This window comes from Pseudophryne corroboree, chromosome 12, assembly GCF_028390025.1.
Source record: "Pseudophryne corroboree isolate aPseCor3 chromosome 12, aPseCor3.hap2, whole genome shotgun sequence".
Lineage (NCBI taxonomy): Eukaryota > Metazoa > Chordata > Amphibia > Anura > Myobatrachidae > Pseudophryne > Pseudophryne corroboree.
The window spans coordinates 164,757,155-164,771,286 of record NC_086455.1 but is presented as its reverse complement, the minus strand read 5'-3'; the positions used below and the strand labels follow the sequence as shown (position 1 = coordinate 164,771,286).

Here is a 14,132-nt window from a genome sequence, read left to right as displayed (position 1 = left end):
GTACCATCGATTGTTACATATCATCCTATACAGTGCATAAGGTGCCGGTACACAGAAATACAGCAGCCGGTTCTTGAAGAAAACCCTAATGTTACGTGTTGCTGTAAGATTTATAGCATCTTAACCAGTTTACATTTGTTCATACATTTCTGAGGTTTTGGCTAATTGGTTATGTAATAGGTCCCAAGATTCCAGAACAGGTGTGAATTCTCTGAGTTTGACACTAAATTTAAAGTGGCAATCAGTTATCAGGCTGGTTTTGCCTTATAACTGGTTGGCGCTTTAAACGTATCGGTGAAGTCGGTGAAATCACGCCTGATGTGTAATCTCAGAACCTGTTACATAATCCCCTGAGTGGTTTATTTTTTCTATACTTCCTTTGACAAAATCTATGCCTCTGTGGACATGTCGCAGAGGAATGTAGGCGTGACCCTACAGGGGGTCCCACATATATATCCACGCTCTCTAACAGTAAGGCCCACCTGACTTCATGGTGACCGTGGGTGTGAAATACTATTACTTATATTTGGTAACAATTCAGTTTGGTACAATGCTGGTTCATCCAATTATTATAAACTGTAAGAAAATATTAACACTGTCACCCACTTAGATATAGAATAATAAATTGATTGATTGATATATATATATATATATATATATATATATATATCAATCTATCCCTGTTTTGTTTTATATATTTACAGCATAGCCACCAATGCAGCCAGGAAGTTACAAGAAAAAGGTGAGTTTACCAGTATTATATTCAGAAATACAGACGGAACAGGAATTGTGACTAGTTTGGGTCAATGCAGAGCGGAACTATAATAGTCCACAATGGCTTCTGCATTGTCTGCCTGTATGAGCAGGGCCGCGGAAACATCAACAACCCCGTGTAATGGGAAGAGGGCTAGCCCAAAGAACAAACAGAACACACTAAGCGGTGCCACATGCTATAGTAACCGCACTATGGGGGTCATTCCGAGTTGATCGCTCGCTAGCTAGTTTTAGCAGCCGTGCAAACGCTATGCCGCCTCCCACTGGGGAGTGTATTTTAGCTTAGCAGAAGTGTGAACACTTGTGCAGCCGAGCTCTACAAAAACAGTGTGTGCAGTTTCTGAGTAGCTCTGAACCTACTCAGCGCTTGCGATCACTTCAGCCTATTCCTGTCCGGATTTGATGTCATACACCCGCCCAGCGAACGCCCAGCCACGCCTGCGTTTTTTCAGACACGCCTGCATTTTTGCAAACACTCCCTGAAAACTGTCAGTTGACACCCAGAAACGCCCACTTCCTGTCAATCTTTTTGCGGCCGTCAGTGCGAATGAAAACTTTGCTAGAACCTGAGCACAACCACAAATGGCTTTGTACCTGTACGTCGCGCGTGCGCATTGCGGCCCATACGCATGCGCAGAAATGCAGATTTTTAGCCTGATCGCTGTGCTGCGAACAACGGCAGCTAGCGATCAACTCGGAATGACCCCCTATATAACTTCTACTACTAGAAATATAATAATTACTCTGCCAATAGTGCTCTGATCGCTAGCAGGCGTTTTTTGCTGCCCTGCGATCAGATAGTCGCCGCCTACAGGGGGAGTGTATTTTCACTGTGCAAGTGTGCGATCACATGTGTAGCAGAGATGCACAAACTTATTTTGTGCAGTCTCTGCGCAGCCCAGGACTCCAACAGTGCGATGAGAACAGGCTGATCGGGGTCGGAGCTGACGTCAGACACCCTCCCTAAAAACGCTGGAGCCCGCCTGCGTTTTTCCAGACACTCCCTGAAAACAGTCAGTTGCCACCCAGATACACCCTCTTCCTGACAATCACCTTGCAAACACCCGTGCGGATGGATCCTTCGCAGCATCCCGTCGCAGGGCGGCGATGCCGGGTGCGACACGCCAGCGCAGTGTGGTGCATACGCATGTGCAGTTCGGATCTGATCGCCCGCTGTGAGAAAATGCACAGCAGCGATCCGATCTGAATGACCCCCTGAGTGTGCTCCTTTCACACTCTGGGTGGGATGTACTAAGGGAAAAATGTAGCCAAAACCCGAAAAATCTGATGTTTTCAGACTTTGAGGGTTATTCAGGTTTGTTAGCAAACCTAAAAAGTTAGCAATTGGGCAAAACCATGTGCACTGCAGGGGGGGGGGCAGATATAACATGTGCAGAGAGAGTTAGATTTGGGTGGGGTGTGTTCAGACTGAAATCTAAATTGCAGTGTAAAAATAAAGCAGCCAGTATTTACCCTGCACAGAAACAATATAACCCACCCAAATCTAACTCTCTGCACATGTTACATCTGCCCCACCTGCATTGCACATGGTTTTGCCCAATTGCTAACTTTTTTGGTTTGCTATCAAACCTGAATAACCCCCTTTGCCCGCATTTTCCATATGTACCAAGCTCCGGAAAGCTTGGATGCGGTGGGTAACGCCAGCTTTTGCTGGTGTTACCCTGTAGAAGTCTATGGGCTTCTCTCCGCATTTCTTCCTGAGTACACACTAAGTCGCCATTTTGGTTGGCTCTCGGCTTATATTGGGCCTGATTAAACTATCAGAGCATGGCGATGTTTCACAACACAGTGATGTTCTCTGATCTGCGCCACAGGATCTATTTACACTCGGGTGGTGGTGTAGACCCACCATCCAAGTGGAAATTACGGGCTGGTGGATTCCTACAGCCGGCATTTTACCGGCTGTCGGGATTCCGGTGTCGGACTTCTGAACGCCGGGATCCCGGCAGCTGGTATATTAACTGAATCCCGGCTAGGCCAATGGCTGCATCCTTGGACGCAGCTTCACTGGCCCCAGCAGCGTGAAACCACCGGCTGTCCTGAGTAACCTGAGGGTTAGTCATATGACCGATGGTCACGCACATGATCTGATGCTGCAACTTCAGACGCAGCAGTGGATCAGAAAATGCATTGCATTGGGCGTCTTTCTACAACACATGCATCCTCCTGCTTTTACATAGTGTCGCATCAATGCTGCATACAAAGACACAGCGGTGATGTCATTACCGTGACGGCCTGAATTTAGCTCATAGTCCTGCAGTCCCCGGGACACTGAGGACCAGGGGCTACACGTGCAAAAGTGCCACCCACAAAACCAACATGCGTTATCAGTGCATCAGCCACTTTGTGTCTGGCTCCTACATTCACGAGTTAGGGGGCCATCGCAGGCAGACCTTCTCCCAGGTGAGAGCGCAGCTTTCGGGGCCCGCATAGCACACCAGAAAAATAAAATGTCCGATTTTTGTTTTTAATTGATGGTATCAAATGGTAGAGTTGTTCCAGCAAAGACCTTTTCAAGAACATTTTCAGATTCCTCTGTTAATATAACATCATCCTTATTGCTGCCACTTGCTGGGGTGGTATTCATGTGACCAGCGGTCAGCAGACTGATGGTCACATGACCTCCCCCAAAATCTCGCCCCCTCACTATCCCAACCAACAGGGACTATTTCCACTCGTGGGTGTCCACGACACCCATAGAGTGGGAATAGAACCCGTGGCGACCGCCGGTCGCCACCTAGCCCGCATGGGGCTTGCTGCCTCCCGGGATCCCAGTGTCGGTATGCTGACCGGCGGTCAGGAGACCATCGTTCAGCCATACCACGCCCCTTATTACTGCCACTTGGTGAGCTGTGAACAGATTAGCTAGCACAGGCCCCCAGCTGTTGTGAAACTACATATTCCAGCATGCCCTGCCAACGTTTTAGCATTCCCTGACAGCAAAACTGTGGCAGGGCATGCTGGGAAGTGTAGTTTCACAAAAGAGCTGGAGAGCCACAGGTTGGACAGGCCTGAGCTAGCATTATAACAGACACTAGGCAAAGTCCTATAATCAGATTATCTTTATATTGTCCCCCCTATAATATTTATAATACAACAGGAAAAAAATCTATAGGGTCAGGTTGATATAACCATGGCGTAACATCACGGACTAGGCTATGCAGATTTTATATAAACCTTAGTATTGACGACGTATGATCTTTCCACATACAGGGGCCGCAGCTGACGCGGTTATACTAGAGGCCCCGTATACCAATATCCGAGATGCCGGCGCATTTCACCCATTTGGAAAGGTCAGTGGAATCTTTGTAACATTTGTTCAGTAGACAAAGGTACATACATCATATTGATTTATAGTTTAGTGTTTTGACCGGTTTCTGCTGCTGCTTTCTCTGCTTTTAGATTTTAGTCGCTGACTAAACCTATTTAAGGACGGTAATAGTGATAGCAGAAATAGGCAGAACCTCATAAGACATAATCCAACTGCGTTTCTATTAATTCACTTTCAGATTGTAATACATCGCACATACAGCATATTAAATATATACCAGGACTTTTGCGATAGTTTTTGTATGGTTAACTATTGGCAAATCTAAACCGAATACTCTTTTCCTCCTCTACCAGATATATCACATGTTCCCGGGATTTGAGTACTTTTTCCTGGATACAATGGCGCTGGCCAATTGCGTGTTCCCGAATGATGAAAAGTGCGTATTTCTAAATGACATACAGCCACCCACTGGCGCAGAAGTAGCCGATCACAGATTTTATTTTACGACTGTACAAAAAATTAGCAAAATTGGCACAATGTGCGTAGCCAGAAGCTGGCAGCCTATTGAATATGAGCCTCTGGCGCTGCGGCAGGATCTTCGCCATCTTCTGCGTGAATAGCTGTTACATACTTGTAGCCCACTCCACACGCCGGCAGGCAGGGTCACTGGTGGGTCACATTCAGAGACGGAAGTAGTGGCACAGCCATCTTTGTATGCAGCGGCTGTGCTACAATATGCGAATGTTGCAGAAGGTGTCTTGTTTTTACGCAGCATAGGCCAGTGAAGATGCGTCCAAGGATACAGCCACTGGCCTAGACACACCCAAAAACATGGCCAACATGCCCACGTTTTCTGGAATGCCATGCCTGTCCCTTCCCTGCCCCCTTAGTGAGCACTGCGACCACAGATGTCTTCTTGGGGGTCATTCCGAGTTGATCGCAGCGCTGCAAAAAGTTGCTAGCGAGCGATCATAGTCGCTGCCTATGGGGGAGTGTATTTTCGCTTTGCAAGTGTGCGAACGCTTTTGCAGCCGACGGCACAAAAAAGTTTGTTGCGGTTTCTGAGTAGCTCTGGACTTACTCAGCCGCTGCGAACACTTCAGACTTTTTGGTCCCGGAATTGGCGTCAGACACCCGCCCTGCAAACACTTGGACGCGCCTGCATTTTTGCCCTCTTCCTGTCAATCTCCTTCCGATCGGCTGTGCGAATGGATTGTTCGTTAAATCCATCGCTCAGCAACGATTCGCTTTACACCTGTACCACGTGCCTGCGCATTACGGTGCATATGCATGTGCAGTTTTGCAGAGTTTTAACCTTATCGCAGCGCTGCAAAAAGTTGCTAGTGAGCGATCAACTAAGAATGACCCCCCTTTGTGCGGAGGAACAAGAAGAGAGAGATCTATGCATTTACACCAGAACCGTACCCAAGAACACTTGTGATAGTTCAGAGTCATCTGGGGGAGGGGGGGAGGGGGGGAGGGGGTGTCACCATTGCAAAAAGAAACAAGCAATATGTTGTAATATGGTGAAGGCAAAGTAAGGTTTTCTTTTTCACCTCCAGCATTAAAGTCCTGACGAGTCCCCTTATGATCCTGCATGCAGAGGATGACCATGTTGTGCCCGTAACGATGGCTAAAGAGGTAAACTAGATATCCGGCGGGCTCAGGTATAGAGGACATGTACTAAGCAGTGATAAGAGCGGAGAAGTGAGCCAGTGGAGAAGTTGCCCATGGCAACCAATCAGCAGCTCTGTATACTTTTATAGTATGCAAATTATAAATGTTACGTCAGTACTGATTGGTTGCCATGGGCAACTTCTCCACTGGCTCACTTCTCCCCTTTTAGCACTGCTTAGTACATCTCCTCCATAGTGTTGGCAGCAGAGCTATCACTCTAGGTCAGGCAGCAGCTGCAGGATTCGGTAGATAAGGTGGCCCTAGAACTACTTAATTTTTAGGCAGACATAAAACCACATGAATAAAATGTAGCCTTCATATACCACACTGGACTTATACTTGCGCAACGTATCGTATGCACACGGGAAATATTGAATTTGGCCCAGATACTGTACAAGAGAAGACTGGCTCTAGTATAGGCTCCGGAGCAGGAATAGTAGCTGCCATGTCTGAAAGCTTTCATGGCGGGAAAGTTGAATTGTCAGTTATATAACAATAGATTGAATGTCTTTCTCTCCCCCATCCCCTTCCCTAGACTTCAGTTTCAGCTTTTCCTCTCTTCTCAGCTCCATGAAATCTCTATAAACTCCCGTCATCCCAGTGCGGTGAAGCTGGTGGTATATCCCGCAGAGCTGGGCTACAAACACAAGTTCATCTATAGAGATCCTCACCTGACTGAGAAGCTGTGGTACGTATCCTCCGCACGTATCCAAGCATCAACACTAACAGGAGAGAAATAAAGCGGAGCAGTCACCCATAGCAACCAATGAGCTTCTGTCAGTTATCTTGCGCTCGCATGCTCAGGGTAGCCCTCTGCCTCCACAGCCTAGCTGCGAAGGCAATCGCCGGGCCACCGTGTTTTGGGTCACAGCGGCTGCGTGTAATTTCCTGCCGTTGCTGCGGCCCGCCTCCGTTGTCCCCGCCGATGCTGCACCAATGCCCCACGAAGTCTCTGCCCGTCAATCAGCATCTCACTGTGTGCGGCTCCTGCGCGTGTGCACACTGCACGGGGGCTTCAGCATGCGAACGCATTACAGATGCATCTCAGGCTGAATTAGGCCCTAAGTGCGGTGTCTGGGGCTTCTGTGCATGCGCGGTCAGGAGGACAGCCATATACAGCAGTCATTTCTGGCGGAGGGTCTTGGAGGACCCTGCCGAAACTATATACCATAGAGTGTAGCCCATAGGCTAGAGTGGGCTACCGCAATGAAAAGATGCAGGGGCCAATATTTCACATTCTCCATATTGGTAAACCTAGCAGCATCGCATTACCCATAGATACCTATGGGGGGCGATATGTAGGGTTTGCAGCATGTATCGGAGATACCTGCTGCGGCCTCTCCTACATACAGTGCAGGGATACATAATATTTGCGGCCTGACACCGAAAACTGTTTTTCAGGGACACAGCAGCAAACATGGTTTGATAAATGGACCCTTTTAACTCTCTCCAAGCCTTGATAAATCTCACTTAATGTGAAGATTACTATATTCAAATCTCCCACTCGTCAGAGAGGTCCTCCGAGTTTTTCGCAGTTATTTTCATTTTTACTTTTTATATGCGTGAAGCGAGCCGCACAAGGACGCGATACACTAATTGGGGGTCAATGTGCGAAAAGTCAGAAATAGACAACCTAAAATACTCATGTCGATCTTTTGCGGTTGACCTAGACCAGTGGTCTCCAACCTTAATTGGGGTGTGAGCTACTTTCGGAAAATAAATCCTCTGAAGGAGCTACCCCTCCCCCCCAATGCACGTGCGTTTCTGTGAAAGTGGGTGTGTCCTCACAACTCCAAGTAATGTCCCCCCCGCATAGTGACATATACACAAATAATGCCCCTCAGCAGTGCCAGATACACAAATAATGCCCCCCCGCAGTGCTAACCCTTGCTGGCTTCTACTGCCACCAGTGCTGCTCCTCCTGTATGACGGACAGAAGGGGAGGAGAGCGCAGCGCGCGCCTCTTCTGTGAAGTCCGTAGAGCAGCTGCGGTGAGGGTGACAGAGTCTCCGGCGGCGGGCATTTAAAATATGTTGCTGGTAAGTGAGCCAATCAAAACTCGCGGTCCGGCAGCCAATTTAAAAATGAAGGGAGGAGGAGTGCCAGTGACTGCCCAAACCTGTGCGTTCTGTGAGCTACCGAAAATACTATGGCGAGCTACGAGTTGGAGATCACTGACCTAGACACTGTCTACCTTTTTACTGTTGACCTTATGACCCATACTCAGAGATACACCTGTCCGCTAGCTACGTGGACTAGTCTATGTTCATAGTGGTGCAGATGGTTTCAGTACCCGTGACAATATTCCGATCGTAACACAAGAGGACAGGGCCCGATAGCAGGCGTGCGGTGTCAGGGCAGGATTAGTGATGTGTTGCTCCTGATATAGGCATATTGTGGTGCCCAGTACACCGCTACAGGCGATACATCTGACTGTGGGACAGTCATAATCACTGCTCTGAACTGTCTATCGGGCTCTATCCTCCACAGTCCACCAGCAAAAGGGGTAACGGGGTCTTGTGTACCGCTGCAGCCAATCTGCTGTGTGGTGCGGTTGGATAGGATATATGTACAGTTTATAGTAACAATCTTTATTTTGCAGGGATTTCCTGAACAACATCTAATATCACATGTTATGAAGCCGCCACGGAGTATATAACGTCACTTCCACCAGCACTCCGTATAACGGCTTCAAGGGACAGCAGCAATCAGAGGTCTTCCTTTACGGTGTACACATCTGCATAAACGGACACCAGCCATCACGGACAAGAGATGTGTATTCTGCCTGGATAACTAGACTATGGGTATAAGGGCTGTATTGTGCGCCAGGGCGAGATATTCTTAGGCGCAGTGCCAGTCCAGATTTATATGCCCAATCAGATAATCCCCCTAACTGCACAGATTTACCCCCTATTGCCCAACTGACCAGAAGTAATCACATTGCATCAGATCACTCTCCGCCTGGAAACAGACGTCACAGCTCTCCCAGGCCCCAGTCTTTAGCATCACTCATTAAAGATAATGGCCATAGGTTTGAGTAAAGTAAATTATTGCTACCATACATCCAATAAGCTTCATCCTTTCATTCCAGTAAAATAAAGTTTCTGCATCGGTGTATGATACGGTTTGCTAGAGTACAGGTCTGCGTGTACCCCACCCTCCCAGCTGCAATAATCTCCGCTGTATACAGTACGCCATGCGCTGGGGAAACCAGAATGTAACCCTGATAAATAAGACGGAGGCCACAGCTTTCCTTTTCTAATGTTCTCCCATCACATATAGTTTAGGCCCAGAAATCCCAAACCTTGGTCCTCAAAGCATCCTATAACATTCCAGATTTTAAGGATATCCATGCTTGAGGACAGATGGTCAAATCAAACTGAGGTACTATTTAAGCGCTGGGTGTGGTCTGATAGGCGACTGTTATACAGACATGCATGAGACCTGGTTGAAAGGTCAGTGACCATGTTGACGCTCGTGTCTAAACGGACAATATGTCAACATGATGTTGACCTGTTGTCTCTGGTGGCCCAACGGCCACTTACCTGGGCCTGGCGGCAACACCAGTGTAGAGTCTTCCAGGTGCCGGTGGCAAACGTACAGACATCAGCGGCACTCTGGTATATACCACCTAACCCTACTCCTAGTGCCTAACCCTAACACCACCCCTTAACCGCCTAACCTAACTGTAAGCATTCTGAGAATCTCACATGGCGACATTCTAGTGTTTACATGGATAGCCTTAAAATCTGGACTGTTGGGGTCACCAGAAGAGCATGTTTGGTAAAAACTAGAGTGGGGGGTGGGTGTAAATGTAATCAACTCATTGTTAAAAACTAGAGTTGGTCTGTGTGGGATATAAGACAAACTTTATTTATTAATAGCAGAACCAGCTTCCCCCTCCCCCTCCAATCCTTGAAAAAAAAAAAAAAAAACCAAAAAGCAATGGTCATCCTGCATTTTATTATATTTCTCCCTAGGGGTGAAGGAACTGTAGCAATGAACACAGCCAGTGCTCCATGTTGTACTAACTGATATTTTATGCTCCATCCATATTACCCTGGGATGAATTAGGTATTATGGGCTCAACCCAATTAGGTGCTAGTCTGTGAATGAGAATTTGTTTCATGAAATTCACAGATTTAGCACAAATGCGTACACCTGAGAAAAGCGAGATCTAGTCAAATGCCAGTTTGCGGTACACGCAGATTGTGCGCAAAGTTTTTATTTTTATTTTTTTACAAAATGTGACCTAGGAGATGTGCATGAAAAGGTGGAGAGTACTCGATACTCAAAAATGGTGTGAAATGGATTTGCTGAATTTCTCATAGGTTAAAAAAATTTTTTTTATAAAAAGCAAATTGTTTCATTACAAACAAACTAAACAAAAAATACATTGAAAAAAAGAAAAAAAAGGTGATTTTTGGTTAATTTGAGGCCATAGTTCTCATTAAAAACCTTTACATTTAGGGTGCATAAAAAAAAGTTAATTTTGGGGTAACCAGTCTATTTTACCCCAAAAATTACACATAATTGACCCAATTAGGCTAAGTGAACTTCCAATGCCTAATTAGTCATTATGGGGGGTTTGTCCAAGGGGTTCTAAAGTCCCAACACTTTGACCTTAAAATAAAGATTTTCCCCTCTTCATACCCTCAGGGGGATGCGCAAAATAAAAAAATAAAATAAAAAAAATAATGGAATTTTCTCTGAAAAAGTGATGTGAGCTTGGAACTGGATTTCACGCACAATTCACCGAGAATAGCTCGCAGAAGCAAACTCGCACCAAAAATTGGATTGACCCCTATGTTTGAGAATCCAAGCAATTACAGCAGACAGAGGATACCTAGAAATGTTTTATTTGTGCCGGAGAAGTAACGGTACAGTTAGCAGATACAAAGTGTTGATAGAAAAGCTCTGAGATAAGGACCAGTCCTACAGTATAACCGCTTCCCTGCTTTGGCACATACAGTACTGCACAATGCAGAGTGCAAAAGGCATAAAGCTTGTTCCCCCAATATCTGCAGGTTACAGGCAGATCTATAGTGATCTACAGATTAGTGCACGCCTGGGTTTCCCACACTCCATTCATAACCAGTTACGCCTTGGCATTTGGCGCCGCCGCCTTGACATTTTGCGCCGCTGTCTTGACATTTGGCGCCGCTGCCTTGACATTTGGCGCCGCCGCCTTGACATCCTCAAGCGATTCTCTGGGTTCATTTGGTGGTGGAATCTTCAAGTCGGAGGGCTCCACTCCCCAGATATCTTTGGCATATTCCTTGATTGTCCGATCGCTGGAGAATTTCCCAGATGCCGCTATGTTCTTGATAACCACCTTCGTCCACTCTCTTGGAGTCTGAAAGACGACAACAGCAGCTGATTAACAATACGGGGAATAGGAGACAGGGATCCCTACATCCAATTCTAGACACAAAGGGGGGCGATGATGAATGGAGATGTAGGCAGTGGAGTGGATTTCTAGGATTAGACTATGGAAATGTTCTTTCAGTATCTGCTTTTCTACTCTAGACCAAAACCACCCCACAACTCCAGTTACAAAACTTATTCCAGCGCCGAAACCTTTGGCGCAGCGCGCCAATGCCGATTGGGTGGCTGCCCATGAGACACAAGAGCCGACACATCAGCCGTAAAGAACAGAGCACTGGGTTACATTTACACTTGGGGTTTAGATGTGGACAATGCACCGCTATAGGTGCCAACAGGGGGGACAGTGGCTCCTAAACATAGGACAGTCAACGTTCTGAAATGCTTGAATTGTATATACATGTAAAATTAATCACAATTAGAAGCTGTATTAAATGGTCCTGTTCTGCAAGAACTTTGTTATCCTCCCATCTATAGGAGAAAAACTGGGTGTTTTTTGAAAATACAGAATTAATAAGAGACTTAGGGGTCTCTTCATGAAGCAGTCAACAGTGTGGAGAAGTGAGCCTGTGGAGAAGTTGCCCATGGCAACCAATCAGCTGCTCTGTACAACTGTATAGTATGCAAATTATAGATGTTACTTCAATGTTGATTGGTTGCCATGGACAACTTCTCCACTGGCTCACTTCTCCACACTTTTCACTGCTTCATGAATAGACCCCTTAGGGGGATATGTACTAAGCGGTGATAAAAGTGGAGAAGTTGCCCATGACAACCAATCAGCATTGACCTAACATTTATAATTTGCATACTATAACCGTATACAGAGCAGCTGATTAGTTGCCATGGGCAACTTCTTCACTGGCTCACTTCTCCACTTATCACTGCTTAGTACATGTCCCCCTTAACATGAAGCAACAATCATTCAGAGAATACAATGGCCCAGATTTACCAAGCCTTGGACAATCAGCTCCTAACTGTCATGTTACAGGATGTGTTTGAAAATTGAGTTAGGAGCCGATTGGTTGGTACTTTATCACCGTGCTTTTTAGCACTCTCCAAGGCTTGATAAATCTAGGCGTAAGTTTGTTAAATCAGGAGATTAGAGGCTATGGGGGGAGAAGTATCAAAGAACCTAAAGAGTGGACCAAGTTGCCCATGGCAACCAGTTTCTATCTATCTTTTTTCTATAGTATGTACCTCAAAAGCTCACTAGAATCTGGTTGCTATGGGCAACTTCTCATTTTAGGAGCTTTGACACATCTCCCCCACAGCTCCATCCGAGACTCGCCGCACTTGTCCCACTCACCTTATACAGGGCACTGACCCGCTCCTGGCACTTCACATAAGCCTCATAGTCGGCAAACACTTTAAACCTTGAGAAGGTGGACAAAAGAGTGCAATAAGAAAGGACGTTCCAGGTGTTATATAGGATTCCCCAGTGGCCTCATATACAGTATCACGGACTAGTGTCAAATGTAGTATAAAGCTATATTTAGGTTACATAGAGATTTCCATTTCTGAATGAGAGGCGGCTCCTCTTACCCATTCCTATGGGCACAGTCCCATGGCACTGTCATATTACGCCTTTAAACCAACTACCCGGTCCATTTAATACTTTGCTATCCCGCTCTCCCCTTACTATCCAAACTTTCTGCCTGACCGTCTAGCCCCAGTGGTCATGCTATAGGCACCCCCTCCCCCCCAGCTGTACCTACCTGTCATGGTGGAAGAGCATGTCCACCAGATCCTTAAAGAGGTCGGGCTTTGCGGGAGAGAAGAATCCGCCTTGGATCTGGTCAATGGCTCGCTTCAGCTCTGGGAGAGCCTCATAGTACTCCTGGGCATTGTACCTGGGAGGAGATCAGGAGAGGATGGAACCACAGACATGCGCTGGACAGGATTCATCCAATGGGTCATGTAAGTACATGTATATAGTGGGGGCAGCGGCACAAGGCTCTGCTTATAGCTCTTCTGCACACTGACTTCGATAAACCCTTACCCACATTTTAGTACAAGGCACAGTCACACCCTCCCCATGGGGGACACTGCGGCCATAGGTCTTACCCCTTCTTGTCCATTTCAGCAACATCCTTTATTCTCATGCCGAAGATAAACAGGTTCTCCTCGCCAGCCTCTTCCGCCATCTCCACATTGGCACCATCCATGGTGCCAATGGTCAGTGCTCCATTCAACATGAACTTCATGTTGCCCGTACCGGAAGCCTCGGTACCAGCCGTGGAAATCTGCTCCGACAGGTCCGTTGCTGGGATCACTGCCAACATAATACATCCTACTCAGTATCCGGTCCCCAGGAAAGGCCCAGTACAGACTTCTGTGCGCACACTATCGATGGTGAATATACCCCTCCTTTACGTAAAGGCCATCTGGTTTGTTTTTTTATATTTAGTTTTTTTAAACCATATCTGTGTTGAAATGACATTTTAGGCTGAGCATGTGACCAGTGAGAAGGGAACCTACACTGCAACATTAGACAAGGGATAACTCATTTTCCCTTATTCTGGGCACAACTATGCACTGTATATAGCAGACAAACCTTACGTCAACCCTCTGTGCCGCTATAAGCAATTTATGGGACAGTGTCTGCGGCATCGGCACTGAAATTATAGGTCCTTTCTAGACATGGCAACACCCCCCCATGTAATCGTATCCCACTATCCCTCATCACTAGACCTCACCGTAAAGATACTGGACTAGAAGATCAGCATTCTGGTTGGGCAAGAGAAGTCAAACAATGGCAACTAATGCATGAAGAGCTCTAAAACATACTGGTTATGTCGTTCTGAGAATAAAAGCATTAAATACATATCAGGTCACTACTCCTATTCATGGGACGTCCCACTCAAAAGGATTGGCGATCTGGAAGTCACAGTAAATGAGGCATCTAATCCATGATCACAAGAACCAATCGCCTACCAGGACAATGCACTCTTACCCAAGAGGCTGACCAGTCACACCACAGATGCAACATACTGGACAGTGA

The 14,132-nt window shown here is 46.5% G+C and overlaps 2 protein-coding genes across 4 annotated transcripts in view; one reads left to right on the top strand and one right to left on the bottom strand.

Moving 5' to 3' along the window:
* Positions 1–8,814, top strand: part of LOC134981193 (lysophosphatidylserine lipase ABHD12-like) — a 49,262-nt gene extending 40,448 nt beyond the window's left edge. For all 3 annotated transcript variants that reach the window (XM_063948436.1, XM_063948434.1, XM_063948435.1), the window contains exons 9-14: positions 705–742; positions 4,009–4,088; positions 4,420–4,502; positions 5,629–5,707; positions 6,310–6,431; positions 8,346–8,814. In XM_063948436.1, the coding sequence (XP_063804506.1) occupies positions 705–742; positions 4,009–4,088; positions 4,420–4,502; positions 5,629–5,707; positions 6,310–6,431; positions 8,346–8,367 (424 nt within the window). In that variant the 3' untranslated portion in view covers positions 8,368–8,814. The remainder of the gene's footprint in view (positions 1–704; positions 743–4,008; positions 4,089–4,419; positions 4,503–5,628; positions 5,708–6,309; positions 6,432–8,345) is intronic.
* A 1,772-nt stretch (positions 8,815–10,586) lies between these two features.
* The window catches only part of PYGL (glycogen phosphorylase L), a 33,204-nt gene continuing 29,658 nt past the window's right edge, over positions 10,587–14,132 (bottom strand). The window contains exons 17-20 of the mRNA XM_063948433.1: positions 13,196–13,403; positions 12,847–12,981; positions 12,438–12,504; positions 10,587–11,099 (exon numbers count right to left, since the gene is read on the bottom strand). Coding sequence (XP_063804503.1) covers positions 10,842–11,099; positions 12,438–12,504; positions 12,847–12,981; positions 13,196–13,403 — 668 coding nt within the window. The 3' untranslated portion in view covers positions 10,587–10,841. The remainder of the gene's footprint in view (positions 11,100–12,437; positions 12,505–12,846; positions 12,982–13,195; positions 13,404–14,132) is intronic.